Source organism: Colius striatus, chromosome 14, assembly GCF_028858725.1.
Source record: "Colius striatus isolate bColStr4 chromosome 14, bColStr4.1.hap1, whole genome shotgun sequence".
Taxonomy (NCBI): Eukaryota; Metazoa; Chordata; class Aves; order Coliiformes; family Coliidae; genus Colius; species Colius striatus.
The window spans coordinates 8,340,445-8,357,393 of NC_084772.1; the positions used below are offsets into that span (position 1 = coordinate 8,340,445).

Consider the following 16,949-nt stretch of genomic DNA (forward strand, 5'->3'; position numbering starts at 1 on the left):
TTTTCATTAAACTACAAACATTTTAAATTCATTTGTTTTCCAGCATTTTTTCATTTTCCCGTGTTCTTTTTATATTTTCTCTCAAAATACAAACATAAACCCAAGTGAAGCAGTTCTGGTTACAGTTACTCTTGTTCTTCAAAGATGACAATCTTTAAAAAAACCCAAACACAACATGGAAAAAAACCCTTCCCCACACACCACAAACCCCAAATAGTTAAGCTACTGACTATAACGTGGCACACAGCCATCTTCTGAATGTCAAGGCATGACGTATAAGAAGTACTTCACAACAAATGCTTATTTAAATCTCGCCACTCATTTCTTTTCATGGAAAGCAAAAACAAAACCACACAGCAAGGGTAACTCCTGTCTACGCGGTTGGGGATTCAACATTTTGCAGGCTGCAGAGAGGCCAAAGCAGCAGCAAACACCACTGCTCCTACTGCTTTTGAACAGAGCAGGGAGCCTACAGCTCTCTCTACCACAGACAACTAGAATTCAACACCTATTTTGGAGCAAACTCTCAACTCGGAGCCAGAGTCTGCTGTGCTAGGTGTCAGTCAGGGAAACAAAGCAGCAATCCTTATGTGTAAAGGACTGCAGGTTTTAATTGAAGCACAGACAGGTGATGCCTTAAGGACCAGGATAAGCAAATAAATTCCACTTCAGATACCTTTTCTGATACCAGCCTGTGTGATTACATGAACTGATAAAGATCACTTACACCTATTTAGCATTTATTTACTTATGCTGCACACTGCCTTAGATCAGTTCAATTTCTGCAACCCTCAAAGTATCTTCAAGATCTGACTTTGCCTTTGTAGGCTGTCAAGGATCTTGTCTTCGTCTCAAGTTTACTCTAAACCTATTTAAACACACCAGTACCAGAAAACTTCCCAAAACATTTAATTTGCACCACATTATAATTTCTTCTTACTTTTCCGTGTGTCAGAACAACTTTTCTAGATCCAATCTTACAGCTTAGATCTTCTGTACTGGGTTTTAGGCCCCAATCTGACACTTCTTTAATCAGTGACAACTCGCTTTGTCTTCCATTGACAAAACTCTTCAAAATTCTTCAATGCTTTTTGTATTATCTTCTCTTATGTCTCTTACAAGCAGAATGTGCTTTCTAAAATAACACAGAAAATCATTACCTCTCAATTCAGTTCCACGTCCTCCATTAATGTTTACAAATATCTACAGGGTGGGAGTCAGGAGGCTGGAGCCAGGCTCTTCTCAAGGATGGCCAATGATAGAACAAGGGTCAATGGGTATAAACTGGAACACAAGAGGTTCCAAAGAAATACAAGGAAGAATTTTTTCACTGTTCAGGTGAGGGAACAATGGAACAGGCTGCCCAGATGCATTGTTGAGTCTCCTTCTCTCGAGACATTCCAAACCCACCTGGATGAGTTCCTGTGACTTACTCTAGGTGGTCCTGCTCTGGCAGGGAGGTTGGACTGGATGATCTTTCGAGATCCCTTCCAACCCTTAAGATTCTGTTATTCTATGATTACACACCAAGAGCAAGTTACTACTAAACTGGGATCTAGGCAGGTGACAGCGTACAATTTTCTCATTACAAGAAACTGAAGTGCACACTTCAAAATATGCAGTTGGCTAATTATTATTAGATAATTATAATATCATAGAAACCACAAAGGGAGAGGAGGGCTCCATTTCACTGTGGGCCTCTGGTAAGAGCAATAGACTTTGGCAAAGATCTTACAATATGGGATGTTGGAAATTATGTCTAAAAGTGTCATCAATGAAGTTAACAAAACAACAAAAACACCTCCTAAGAGCTACAGCTTACCTCTCTGCCAACCCAAATAGACCCAGTGAGCTGGAAACAGAGCTGCCAGCTTGTCAGCATTTCCTGCCAAACAGACCCACTGAAATGCTCTGCTCTCCTCAGACAAAACAAAGGTGAAGGTATTATTTTAGTCTTAAGGTTTTAGTACAAAGTCACAAGAAACCAAAATGCCTTCACATGTTCTCATTTCTCTCTCAGCCAGTAGCTAGAAATGACACGTCTGCCAGAAGACAGAAACAAAAACTTCAAGCAATAAAACCCATATACTTCTGCAAGCGATATGGTTCATACTATGCACCTATCTTATTATGGCCCAAATTATTTGTTGCAAGACAGTCAGTTGATTAGTACATGGAAAAAAAAATCCATGCATTCCTACTGCTGGAATAGTTTAATATCTAAACAACAGTCTGTCCACTTGACCTGAAAAACCAGGATCCAATAGATTATATTAAGAAAACCACTTTTTCTAGTGGTTGCCATTTCTTCTGTATATTTATCTGCAACTTTCAGATTAATATTTGAAGATTAAATGTTTCTTCTCATTAGTAACCTAAAAACCCCTCACTCTAATGCAAAAAGTAACGTATTTAATTACTCTAACATTCTCCAGGAACCAGATTCTGACTGCTACACTTGATACAAAATTCAGAGTTCTATACTTGGGCCAGAGTCATCTCATGAAACAGCAGGCTCTTGGCTGAATGATTAAAGAAGAGCTCTGGAGAGGACCTACGAGTCCTGGTGAACAGTAAGTTGAAGACAGGTCAGCAGTGCACCCTTGCAGTGATGCCAGCTAACAAAGAACGGGCTGCATTGGAAGAAGCATGGTCAGCAGGTCAAGAAAACTGATTTCTTCCCTCTGTTCAGCACTCATGAGATCACATCTGGAGGACTATGTTTAGTTTTGGGCCCCTCAATACAAGACATTGGTAGGGCAGGTCAGGCAGAAGGCCACCAAGATGGTTACAAGGCTAGAGCACATGATATGGAGATGGGTTTATTTGGCTTAGAGAAGAGGGGAATATAATTGTTTTCAGCTGCCAAATAGGGGCTGTAAGAGGAGATGAATACAGACTCTCCTTGGTGGTGTGCAATCAAAGGAAAGGGGCACACATTGCAGCAGGGAGGAGACCTGCTAGGTACAAGGGGAAAAAGAAAAGGAGAAAGCATTCACAGCGATGGCAGTCAAGCAGTGGAGAAGGCTGTCCAGAGTTGTGGGACTTACATCTTACGTTGTGATAGGCCTTGAGCATCTCCAGTCTGACTCTAAATTAAGTCCTGCCTTGAGCGGAGGACAGGACTAAGACCTCCAGGAATCCCTTCCAACCTTCATGCAATTCAATGTAGCACTCAGAAAATGAGAGCAGAACTTTCTGCATGAAATTGCTCTAAACAAATATTAGTACTTTATTAGGCTGATAACATAATATCTTCTCCTCAGTGTACTGCAAGTATAACTAACACTAGGATTAAAATCCATACCCTGTGCAGTCTTATGCCATAATCTACCCAGCTACTCCTTCCTCAGCTGTCACACTCCAGTCCTCTTTGCTGCCTGCCCCTGCCAAATCTCAGGATAACCTTTCAATAGCTATGTGTTCCTCAGGACTTCTCCAGGTCAGGCTCAATGGCTATGAGCTCTCCTAATCTCCCATTCCCACACATTTGACTAGCAGGCATCACATCACACGTTTCATCCAACTCCTGCAAAGTAATAGCAGTATCGGGACTTCCAGGCAGTATTAGCTGCTTAAACTCATTTTTCACTTTGTCTTTGACAAGGTACCATATGTCAGAATTTTGAGAAGTCGCTCATTTGCAAGTTACCTGGTCAGTTCCTGAGCCTGCTTTCCAGTCTAAGACACTGAAATTTGACACACCAAGCACCGCTGTAGTTCTGTGCCTAACACCACAGGCAAGATTTTGCCAAAATCTAGATGCCTGCCCTAAGGCAGCACGTTAAAAGAATGAGGTGAAAAACCTCCTGTTTCAAAAACCAGCATAACAAAATGCTTTTGTGTTTGGTTGTGGGGTATTTTCCTTAAACAAAAAAACAAGTGTATGAGGGGATCTCATCCACAGAAACAAACGCAAAGCTTTTGACACATGGAAGTTCATATACAATCTTCATGAATCAGTAACATTTTTGAAAATAGTTTCTGTATTTTACAGCTTAAAAATCTCCATCATAAATATTTGAAAAAGATATTTTAAGCAATTCTAAAGTTACTTTCGGTAACATCTCAGTATAAAAAAATACTTTTAATTAGGTTTACTACTTCCCCGAATTCAGATTCATCCTGATGTAGAATTACAAGGAAGAAAGTACACCAGGAAACTCAACTGTCAGAAATACCAGTCACAACAAAGTAAATCCAGTGAATCCAGGGAGCTGCATATACGCATAGGATTCTCTTACACCAACTTGCACAGCAAAAAGCTATCATTATGAATTTATCATAAATGAATCTGTTTTCTCTTCCATAAACCTCATAAAGTATCAGATTCAAGTGCTGACAGTAATCTACACACTTATCATACACTTCTCTTAGGAAGTTTGCCATAAGTGCCTGTGCAATTCTAGAAAAAGGTAAGGGAAAATAACAAATATGACCACTCTGCCACTGCTCAATTCCCTGAAAAATATCTTGAGCTTTTAAAGCTTTTTTTGTCTTGATCTGACACACACATAACTGAGAATATTCTCCAAATTACTTTTTCCTGCAATTAAGTTTTCCACCAGGATGCATGAGGATTTCCAAACAATGACAGTGGTGCTACGTACAGACCTCAGGAGTGCAAAAGCACGTACTTATCACTGCTAACACTTTACCTCAAAGCACATGGTGTGTTTTTCAGCTGATGGGACTTCCACATTGCATCAACCCAGAAGTATAAAAATACTGCATGTAAAAATGTAGCATTAACATGAAAGCAAAACCGCTCTGCTCAATACATTTTAGAAGCTCAAAACGGTTATATTTTTGGAAAACATTATTCAATAAGGGAAACCTTAGTTTAAAGTTCCTCGATGTTTCAAGTTGGGGTTTTCCCTAGTGTCTCCTGATATGCAATGAATCTTCTCAAATTCATCTTCACATTGTCAAGAACACACAGCTGATCTGTACTATATTGTCCTTTGCCTTCTTTTCGCATCTGTAAAACCAAAAATACATACTTTACTGATGGAGAAGTTTCTTCTATTAAACCATCTAAAATTTACAGTAATTCTATATAGGTCTTGTATCAAGACGTGCCCCTCGTACCTTTTGAGAACATGATCACATGTATAGCTAGCAATTACTTCTGCAAGTCCATTTACTGTGTATTCCTAGAACTAGTTATTGACATGCCATTTCACTCAATCTGAAACATAAGCTTATTTTCTGTAGCTTTTTATATAAAAGATCTTGCTTATCTAACTAACCAAACAACTGTAGCACCAGTAGGTATCTATTTTTGTGTGTATAGTGCTTAGCTTTAAGACTATGAAAGTCATTCCTCAGGTTTCATCTGACTAAAGAAACAAATAGAGAATGACCTTAAATATGCTAAGACAAGGATGTACCTAAAATTACAGTTTAGAATTTTGGCTTTATGATTCTTGAAATGCAGAATACATGATCTATTTCAATTAACTAACAAAAGAATGAAAATGTCCACCAGAAACTACAGCAACTTAAAACCAACAGATGCCAATGTAACTTCAAAAGGGATTTCTCTCCCACCAGTTTAGTTGCTCACCTCCAGAGACATCTGCAGGATTTAATATTTTTTTTAATAAGGATCTGAAAACAATACAGTGATTTGGACATCAATAATGCTGATGGTGTCATCCAGACACTGTGCTCCATGAAATGCAAGGTAAGTGTATTTGCTTTCCGCTAAAGCAGAAGATCGGGAATTCAATTATTTGTTTTCTTTTCTTTTTGGTCATAAAGCCGTACATTCCTGCCTAATTATCTCTTCCAGCAGCTCAAATCTCAAAGCATTAACCCACGTTGTGTGTTGAGACTCTGAGCTGGCTGCATTTGATGCCTACCCTCATTTTGAACACTGGCTGAAATTCTTTCAGTGCTGGAAGCAACTTGATCTGTACAGCGGCCTTTTCTGCTTCTTTACCATCTGCAAATACATCAAAAAGTGCATCCAAGGCCTCCCCTGCTACCACAAGAGAAGATTCCTTCATAGCAACCTCAAGAAGAAATTTTCCAATCATCTGAAATGAGAGAAGAATTTATTTTTCCAACAATGCTTAAGAAAATGGAAAGAAGTATCAGAACTGTTTTAGGCTTGCAATGCAAAGTTTGCCTTTTCACCTTTAGTGTTTCTGCTGTATCTTCTCCTTTTGCTAGGACGCTGCCAGAAATTCCAAGGATGCTCACTACATTCACTCTAACACTGGCATTGCTGCTGTGAATACCAGCTTCACATAAAGCCAAGAGCTGCTCAGGAGTCATACACTATTTAGCAAGGAGGAGAAAAAAGATTAAAAAAGGGGAAAATAGACATATTTACATTTTCATGGAAATCTTCAAATATGACATTTAGATTAGTTTCTTTTACAGAGAAACAGAATCCTGTATTATGAAAACTACACGAATTCTGATAGTGTAAATAGCAAGAAAGCACTGAAGAAAAAGTTCTGAGCCCAAAGGTATTGTCACAGATTTACCTAGCTCAATAGCTCTTTCCAACTCATTACAACTTAAGAGTGTAGAAGCTCGTCTTTCAGCTTAAAGTCAGACAGGAACCATCTAGAATTATGTCCTGTGTAACAAACTATTATGTTTCATGCCTATATTTTGCTTATTCATGTACAAACAAAACTCTAGGAGGATAACCAGCTTCAAGTAGATCACATCAAGAAATAAAGAATCCACATTTCTAGGTGCTGATTTACTAAATGCTTGTCATTATATCCATGTTCTAAAGATACTACCTGTGGCTTACTGATATTTTGGTTTTGAGATACTTTTCATCTGTTTACATGTTAGGGAAGAGATATATTAAAATGTATTCCTGTAAGGCCCATAAAAATTACACAGAGTGAATGCTAGCAAATCTGTTCTTTGAGTGTTCACAGTTGCTGAAATTTAGCACTTCAATGGTTTTGTTTCAAAAACTTTCCAGCACAATCTCATATGAATTTGAAGCTACCAGAGCATTTCAGTCTGAAAGCTTTTACCTGGGAGACGTTCTTTGATGCCATTGTTTGTAGGAGGGCCCTCAAAGCACTGGTTATGGCTTCCAGAAATTCTGCATCTGTAGGGAGTTCTGTCAAAAAATTGAACCCAGAGCCGAAAGTTAAACAGCGAGATGGGGGATATGAGAGGCAAAGAAACACTAATTCCTTAATCCCTTACTTGTTCCTCCAAATACTACCACAAACCGGAAGATTTTCAGAGACTAGTCTTTATAGGTTGCAACCATAATGACTTGTTTGAATTCACTATTAATTGCATCTGCAGGTTGGATCACAGTTGGTCCTCATTTTCAGGCACATTCCTGGTTAAAACACCTGTGTGATCTAACATGTGGTACAAACCACTGCTGCCAAAATGGAAGCTTGGAAACTGGGGTGACATGGAACTATGAAAACTACAGAGGCTGACTGCACACTTTAACTCCTTTTTTCTGTCTTCTAAGCAGGCTTTTTAGACAGAACACTGGACTCTTTCCAATTTGTATAAAAAGCATGTTTTCTGGTGGTTTAATAACCTTTCAGAAGCATACAACTAAAACACTGCATTATTCTTGTATAACTACAAATTCACCAGTACTAGCCATCATCTTCAATGCATGTTCTGCATTTCCTGAAGCTTTTTATTTTCCTCTAATGAGTCCTTATTTTCTGGACCATTCCAGATGGGGAACCTCTTGATTATTTCATGCATATCTCCTCCCTTCCCATGTACACAACTAGACCTTTATGCCTCTTTTTCACCCTGTAAACCACATAATTGCTTCTAACCACATGTTGGTGTGTTATCAACTCCATCTGGTACTTTGCAATTCCACAGCATTTTACTATGAAAAAAATATTGTATCAACGAAAATCGACTTGGGCCATTAGTACTCTGTCTTCAGCTGGCCATTTCTCTGGTTTCATCTAAGAACTGACTATTGCAAAGCATAACACCTAGACCCTGAAATTTTGGAAGTCCTGTTCCTCAAGCATGAGGCAAACATTTTTTTGTGAACTTCCTTGCACATGCCTTCATATTTATGTTTATTTCCTGCATTTTAGCTTTTCAAGCACTACACTGAGCAATAATGTTCCCATAGGCTGATCACACGCTTTTAATGGCACTGAAGAAAAAGTGTGTTTTGCAGGCAGATGCATTTTCAAGCACTAATGTAGTTTTACACTATATAGCAAATAAGAACTACATACAAGGCATTTGCTGCTACAAATGAAGCCGTTTGAAGGAGGAAAACTGAGCTTCTGAAGTTTCTAGGAGACAAAAAATGACACAGACATGCATATGCTACAATTCAACAGGTCTGTCTTAGGAAAAATGTCTTCTGACAATTTTGGGAATTGGCAGGCTTTTCCAGCCTCTAAGAATATATCTTATTTTTTGAAAAGTCATCATCATCGACCTTTAAAAACAAATACAGATTATGAGAATTGTCTGAATTAAGCAGTTGCTTGGGGAACTAGATTATCAGCTTGGAACCAGGCGGGGTTCTTTCCGTCTACTTCTGGGCTTTCCAGCTCCAGAGGGACAGGGAAGTGCTGGAGAGAGTCCAACACAGGGCCACCAAGATGATCAGGTCACTGGAGCATCTTCCTTATGAGGAAAGGCTGCAGGACCTGGGGCTGTTTAGTCTGGAGAAGACTGAGGGGGGAATCTCATTAATATTTACAAATATCTAAATGGTGGGTGCGAGGAGGTTGGGGCAGCACTTTCTTCTGTTGTATCTAGTGACAGGAAAAGGGGTAATGCGATGAAGCTGGAACACAAAGAGTTCCATTTAAACATAAGGAAAAAATCTTTCTGTGAGTGTGAGGGAGCCCTGGCACAGGCTGCCCAGGGACAGTGTGGAGGCTCCTTCTTGGGGGGTCTTCAAAACCTGCCTGAATGCATTCCTGTGTGACCTGATCTAGGTGAACCTGTTTTAGCAGGGGGGTTGGACTAGATGATCTCTAAAGGTCCCTTCCACCCCCTGCCATTCCGTGATTCTGTAAGTAACAGATTATAGCAGAAGTGGTCCAACAGAATTACTAGAATGAAGCTCATTTGATGTTTTAGATTACAGGAGGTAGCTGGAAATGCTAACTGCATCTCATCTACAACTAGACCATCCAATAATACTGACACTAGCAGATGTAGGGGAGAAACCATCACAGTATCTCTATGAAATAATGTGCCTTGGAGAAACTAAGGCAGATCCATTCTAGTGTTTACCAGGATGTATCTGATATTCTAAAACACTCTTCTTAGAATAATTAAATGTATTGCCCTCTCCATTGAAACTGAACCATCACCATTAACAGGAAGTTGAGCAGCTTTATATTTAGTCATCAGAACTTTGCCCATTTTCTTATTACAAATATATTTTCAATAGAGGTGTAATCATAGGCATAAAGCATGTCCTGGAGACAAGGTGGCTGCCCTCTTTCCTACTGTAATAAGCATGTACATTCTAGAGATTTTTGCAACAACCACCTTTGCAATAATATTCAAAGATTCCTAGAAAAAGATGATGTAAAAGACTGTGCTAGATACCCTTTTTCACATGTCTATTCAAGCAAATTGCCACATTTAAAAAGTTCCATCTTCTATGTAGCTTGTCTGACCGATGAAAAAAAACTGCTACTATAACAAATATGATCAAGCAAACAATTCTGGCCCCACAACAAGGCAGAATTTATCCACGAACAGTGACTTTCTGTGGATACACACAGATTCAAAGTGTATTCTTCCATTAGGAATGTACTTGCTCAAGATGCAATTTGCATAAATATGTCTTATCAGGATACATTGTTTTGTCAGCACATTTCCAACACTGAGTATCCTTATCTTGAAAAGCCAAAAGGACAAAATTAGTAATAGAAAGACATTAACAATGTACATGGCTACCTTACATCTATCTGATCAGCAAAGGGGGTCAGCAACCCCCCTTTACTGAACATCTTACCTGTTTTAGAAAAGACTAGGTGTGAGAGATGCTGTGCAAGGGACTGAAGCGCTGAAGCTCCTCCAAGACAATCCACATCTGACACTAATAAAATGCTATGAAGACATGTTAAAGCTCTACACTGCACTGTATTCAGTCTGAAACAAACAAACAAGAAATGCACTTAGCAGATCTCTTTGAAAACAGGTGTCAAAATACAAAGCAAAATCTTGAATTAAATAGGGCTGTGATCTGGTGTGCACTTTACAGAAACATTTGTATCTATTCAAAATCACATATCAGATCTACCACTGTCCACATCTTAAAAGTAACCCAAAGACAGATAATTCTTCTAGGAGTTCTAAAACAGCTGAATATACATAAGAAATAGCAAGAGAGACAATGAAATTCCTACTTTTTAATTAATGGTTTCCAAGACGGATTGTGCATACAGATGTCTAGAGCAACACTGTTCGGAAAAGCTGTTTTTTCAAGAATCTGGGGAGGGGAAAAAGAAAGGTTTAGCAATAAAGCTTTTCTTTTTTATTTTTTCTTTAGTGTGTTTGGAGGGAAGACTGAAATTTTAGTTTAATGTCAAACAGATACTTGAAACTACATATTTCAAAGCTGACCATGTAGCATCTAATAAAAATGCCAGAATCTTCCTCTGTCACACAAATGTTGTGATTATACACTGGGTCTAGCATAGCATATTTTAAGTACCCAACTCTAATGGAGAAAATAAGGTTTTCTAGGCTTCTGGTATTTATTTTTATTTAGATCGATCTTCTTACAGATTCTGTTACAGAATTTTCAGATAGTTGCAAGTCCAAAAGACCCTACTATGAAATTTATACTGCCTGGTATTAAGTACAAAAAGCCTTGAACGATTTCATGTCACATCTTGATGTTTTGGGTCAAAATTCTACAATACTGCTGAACTGGCACATTAACTGATTCAAATGACAAACTTCATCTTTACAATCCCAAATAAGAATGAGCAAACCAACTCTGAAACAGGAACACTTGAATTCTTGAGTGTCATATATTGTACTTCAGATCCTATGTATTAAACAAGGGGAAAGAGGAACTTGCAGCTTTTCAGTGTCAACTGTTCACATTCACGTTACTTACACCTCACTGAGCTAATATGGGAATTTGTCAGTCATGCTTCTAACTCAGTTTCCTTTTGCATATAGTTTTGTTCATGTCCAAATCAAGGTATAATAACCTTTATATTGTGGAAAAGCCAAATTTAAAACCAAAACAAGCCAAACAAGCAAACAAACCAAAACAATAACTAAAAAAACAAACCCCCAAACCCAAACCCACTAGACTTCTGAGATGTGTGAACCTTTTATTCCCAGTTATATGAAGAAATTATTATTTCGGTCAAGACAGCTTATGTGATGATGCTCTGTCTCTGGGCCAAAATCGAGCAAAGCTAAACTGATGTAAAACATTACTCCTTTTCTCCAGATGGATTGGGATAACATGTTTGGCTAACCTAGGATACAAATCAGGCACAAAGAAAAGGCTGTACCATGTGTTGGAAATAAAATACCTTCTTTGGAATGAGGTTGTTCAGGAATGCAGAATTAACCTCATCAGAGAGGCACAAAGGTGACATGAGCAGCCCACTCCCCTCATTGTACGAATTTTCCATAAACAAGTCACTTTCATCACTGCTGGAGAGTTCTTCCCATTCATCATCGGAAGGGTCTGAGAACAGAAGACAGACTTGTAAACATAACAGCACTCCTGCAGTAGGGATCCTGATTCTCAGTTATACTTGGCTCCACCTCTTGGTTTAGGAGTCTTTAAGCTCTTGAGGTCTAACCAATTCCACACAAACCAAGTGCCATTAAGCCATAGTTCTAACTATTATCCTACTTTTGTTTCAGTTTTTTTATTTTTAAAAATTATTTATTTTATATTTACTCAGGCAACAAGTACTCTTATGAGACAAGTTCTTCAAACATGGGTACTTTGCTCTCTGATATTAACTATGCTTCACTTAAACATATCAAAAAGTTACAGAAGAAACATTTCACAAAGCACTTACTATGACTTTCACTTAGGTTGTACCATTTTACTTTTTGAGACAGATTTGAGCATGCAAATATGCCAGTTTAACTTAACTTGTTTACCAACTGCAACCAATTTAAGGAAATTGTTTTCTCTGGCAATCCTGAAGCCAAAGACAGATGCCCTCTAACCAGTAGTAACTGGGCTGGATGAAAATGTTACTGTCTTCACAGCAAGGCCAGTTGAAAGGAAACAACAATAGCAGAACAAGCCAAAGCAAGGAAGATCATCTCTGTTAGCCATTTCATGCAACATATTTTAAGTAAACTAAACAAGGTATATAGTTAAAACTTGAACTAGGTTTATACTTACATGATATGCTCTATTAGCAGATCTGTAAGGGCAGACATGGTAAGAGGGGTTGGGGTTGTATTACCAATTGGCATGGCTACTGTAAAGTGAATAATCTGTCCATGGCTAAAGGCCTGACAAGCACAAGCTAAGTCCATTGTTTATATTTAAACTGAAATATCTACATCCACAAGGTTTACACTCCTTTATCTAAATCTAGCTACATTTCAGTTGATGTAAAACTAGTCTTTATGCAAGTCTTAAGTCTACTGGTTGGACTGATCCTCACTGACATGTGAAAGTTCTCCCTGTGTACATAGGTCAGGATACTTAACTACTGTGACAAAAAAACAAGGTCGTATTCACCCCCAAGTAATTTTGTTTGACGTCACGGATTCACATAAGATCTAAGTACTGTAGTAACTATGGTAACAGCCATGCACTTCTGTGGCAAAAGGTAAATACTTACAACACAAAAGGTCTAAATAACTGCGTTTCACCTGTGCTCTGCAGCTGCTTAAGAGTTTATTTGAAGATGATGTCTACTGTTTACCCCATGCAAAATAACTCATCAGGCTGTGGCAACTTGATCATGTGGGCACCTTCTTTTGGTAATATCCAATTAATTCTACAGCCATAATATGCTGATTTTAATAGCCTTTGCATGAGAAAATTGTTGTCTTTTATGTTTTACCAACCTACAGTAGCAACAAGCAAGACAACAGACATCCCCCTTTCAGTCAGTCTCTTGCCTCTTTTAAAAGAACTTTGATCTGCATCTTTACAAAGCAAACAAAAATCTCATTTGAAAACTAAATGATGACTATATGAGCTGACCATGCAATTCAGCAACAACAAAGACAACAGCCGTTGCACATTCACAGTGAGTAGTGAGGGCAGAACACCAAGTGGGCTCTAAAACATTAGCCTGTAACTAAGATCAGGTTTCTTGTAATGTTCCTGGAAATATAGAAGCATTTCCAATGGCAATCCCATCTCAACTATCCCTGGTAATCCACAAACTACAGATCAGACAGCAATGCTGGAGTCTCCTGGCTTCCTTCCCGTGTCCCCAGTAAGGGGAGAGCACTCTGCTGCTTCCAAACGCTGGCTTGCACTCAGCAGAACACATCTCTTGCCAGCCTGGTTATTTCCCTCAGCTCTGTGGCAAGCTGAGTGTTTCTGTGAACTCAGCATAATGGCTAAAGCTATTTTAGTCCTCAAATAACTTGAAAATTAAATGAACAGCTGCCTCTGGATTCCTCTTAATTTCTACAGACTATGTTTCTGTCTGCCCATGAATGGGTAAAGCACTGTAGTGAAATACAACACAATCAACCTTACATTACACTGAGTGAATGGCAGAATATGCAGCTTATCCACAAGAGATTTTCCAGTTAAAGGGGAGAGCTTATGAATTACAGCTCATTAGATGAGAAATGCAGTTATGAAAGGAGCTTCATATACTAGGTGGAGAATTTCCTTGTGCTGCAAGAGAAAAAAAATCACCATTGGGAATATCTGGGTATTACTGTGGATTTCATTAGAACGTGTATCTACGCAGAAACTTATGTCTACACAATTACTTTTGCACCAGGCTTACAAACTGTGGTAGCAGTTAAAGGTTTCAGGTTTTGAAGGCTTTGTGGAGGGGTTAGTTTTGTTTGTTTGGTTTTTGGGTTTTTTAAACAGAATTTGAGAATCTTTTATTTGTTTTCTGAAGATTAAGAGAAACCAGCAAAACCAAGTATCAGAGTTCATAGAAGACACAGGATATCTAGTTCATACTTCTTCCAGAATAACAGCCTTTCTTTCTCCTCCAAAAAAGCTCATAAAGGCACAACTCTTAACAGCCTAAATCTGAATGCTAAAGTTGTCTCTCCTCCTTCTCTTGCAACACGTGTAGTATCAAAACAACAAGATTTATCTGGTTTAAAAAAATTGCCACCCTCTGTGCAATAAGATTCACACTCCTATTGTATCAGATAAATGCTCAGATAATGCTCTAACTGAACAAAGAAACTGCTGCATTATTTTTTCAGACAAGTCTCTTCGGCTCAAGGGCCTTTTTGTTTGTTTTTAAATGTTGGCACATGTAGCATCATGCAAAAATTATATATAAGCAATAGAAATTACATAAATTAGAAAAACACAAATTAGTAATAGAAATTCCAACCCAATCTGTCTTCAGTTGAGGGTATCAGGGACAGTAAATCTGCATGCATTCATCCTTCAAAGCTAATAGCACCAAACAGCAAACTAAACACGACCTATTCCAGAAACAAAATGCACTACAACACTGCAATAGGAGAGATTTCCACAAACCTTCATTGCAGCACATATTAACAATGATTTCCAAAGCAGTCTGCTGAGCCATCAGTAAAGCTGTCACTTCTTTCAGTTCCCACTTCTCAGACTAAAAAATAAAAACATGAAACAAGTTTACTCTGTAAAGCAAGATTTCACTGCAATTTAAAGTATCCACGCTGTCAGTTACAATCCAGCCATTTCCTCCTCTCGTCTTACATCAAAACTTTAAAAAAAAACCCATAAAACCAAGAGGCATTACCTATCATCTTTCAGTTGGATGTTTTGGAACAAGTTTTCAAGAAAGGGCACCTGCCCTGAAGTTATAACACAAAAGGTCATCTAATTTTACCTAATGTACTAAACAAAACATGTATTTCTGGTTCTCTTTTTACATACACAATAGTGAACGCATTTGTTAACCTCTGAGCCGTCTTCACTCATGACTGAATGGTTATAGCCATGAAAAATCTCACCTGTCTTTATGCAGAAATCAGAACTCCCTGCAGTAGCTGCAGGCAGAAGTGCAGATAAGCGTGTACTTTCCACTAGGGGACAAAAATGAAAATGCGCTTTCATGATGTGCTGTGCAACAAGGCCACATTGGAACAGGTTGTGCTGAAATTCTCCATGCTTGTTTGTGATATTTTGGCTAAAATAGTCAAACTATTTGGGAGTCGTGAACTGTGGCTAAAGCTGAGGAAAGACCTGTCTGACACAGCCAAACACACTGTCTGGGAGCCAGACAGCCACTCTTACCGGAAGTAGATCTGAAATGTCATTTTCTCTCATCACTTTTCCTCTTGGTGTTTCTTCCATGTCATCGTCTTCATTCAAAACAGAGTTGTCTATAACATCACTCATGTTTTGCTCTGTTTCTGCCTCTGCAGCAAGTTTTAACCTGTTTTTTTCAGCTTTATTCATGCGAATAATTGTTTCACCAGCATCTATTGCTAACGATTCTGAAAAAATCTTGAGGATTGCATTAACCATGCTGCCCAGGCTGCCAGGTGGAATGATGCCCTTGATATTCCAGATAGTGCCTAAAGATCAGATAGTTGAAACATACAAATTACTTAAATGCTCAGTTCCCAGTTCTGCAATAGCAGTACATTTAGTAAGGGTACACCCTCTGCTACTTGAAATGCTCAACACTTGTACTTCAGTATGAACATCCAAGACTTTTCTCTAAAGACTTAGGATTTTTTTCTATTTAGTGTTTTATATACTCATCTGTAGTAGCTATGTTATGCCCAAATCATAAGCTCAAATAAATTTCAGCACATAAGTATACACAGAATATTTATGTTGCATGACCTCGGTGACGCTTCTTACCTGTGACAACAAATCCACGAGAGACTCATTTTCTAAGGATTCTCCAAATTAATTTATTACACACTAGTATCAAAAATTACCATTGTTGCACATTTAAAGTACAAAGAAGAGCACAAAGTAGAGAATGTAAGGTAAAAATCTATGCCTATTAAGATGAAACAATTCCTGTGCTACTTATTATTGACTCATTTCACTGCTGAAAACCAAATGAAGAATTAAAATGGGTTGCTACACTAAGCAAGCACCGAATTCAGAACCAAGCATTTATGACAGCTTTAAAACTAGTTGCAAATATCTGCTCATTCCAAAACACAATCCCAAGAGGAAGAATGAACCATCTATACAGGCTTTGACAATCAGATGTCCAGACTGCAGAGAAGACTAAGCCTTCAGTCATTCCCCTCCTCCTTAACCTGCCATTAATCAAAGTAATGAAGGGCCTCAGCCATTGTACCTGCTATCAGTGTCCTCAGAAGTATATGCTTCATTGTGCTCTCTGGACATAACATCACAGTTTCCAATACTTGTTGTGCAGAAGCATTAAACGAAGAAAGAAGGTCCGGATTATCTTCTGTCACCGCCTGCAAGCAGTTTGCTGCAGCAAACAATAGCAAAGATAATTACCAAACCAAACAGTAATTTCTCCCAATAAGAAAGTATTATCTTCCTGAAAGCTGGAGTAATGAAACACAGACACAAGAAAGAAACCATTTAATGCACCATCGTGCTGTTATGGTATGACACTGTCCTTCACAAGCTATGGTTCATATTTTAAGACATTCTATGACAAACTTGTACACAGAACAGGTGAGGACACTTCCCCATCAGACATGGGACTGGCTGTATTCATATCAGCTACTAAAAAAATTAATTTCTCCATTGTACACTGTGTGTGACTAAGGACAATGCCAAAACGTGTTGCAAGCCCACACATCTGTAAGACCATTACCATTATAATACTATGACAATACTACTA

General features: G+C 38.4%; 1 protein-coding gene across 3 annotated transcripts in view; it reads right to left on the reverse strand.

Moving 5' to 3' along the window:
• The window catches only part of HEATR3 (HEAT repeat containing 3), a 24,055-nt gene continuing 7,106 nt past the window's right edge, over positions 1–16,949 (reverse strand). For all 3 annotated transcript variants that reach the window (XM_062007895.1, XM_062007894.1, XM_062007896.1), the window contains 10 exons: positions 16,428–16,568; positions 15,398–15,681; positions 14,657–14,747; positions 11,517–11,674; positions 10,368–10,450; positions 9,974–10,110; positions 7,014–7,102; positions 6,145–6,288; positions 5,868–6,044; positions 1–4,981 (listed from right to left, as the gene is read on the reverse strand). In XM_062007895.1, coding sequence (XP_061863879.1) covers positions 4,862–4,981; positions 5,868–6,044; positions 6,145–6,288; positions 7,014–7,102; positions 9,974–10,110; positions 10,368–10,450; positions 11,517–11,674; positions 14,657–14,747; positions 15,398–15,681; positions 16,428–16,568 — 1,424 coding nt within the window. In that variant the 3' untranslated portion in view covers positions 1–4,861. The remainder of the gene's footprint in view (positions 4,982–5,867; positions 6,045–6,144; positions 6,289–7,013; positions 7,103–9,973; positions 10,111–10,367; positions 10,451–11,516; positions 11,675–14,656; positions 14,748–15,397; positions 15,682–16,427; positions 16,569–16,949) is intronic.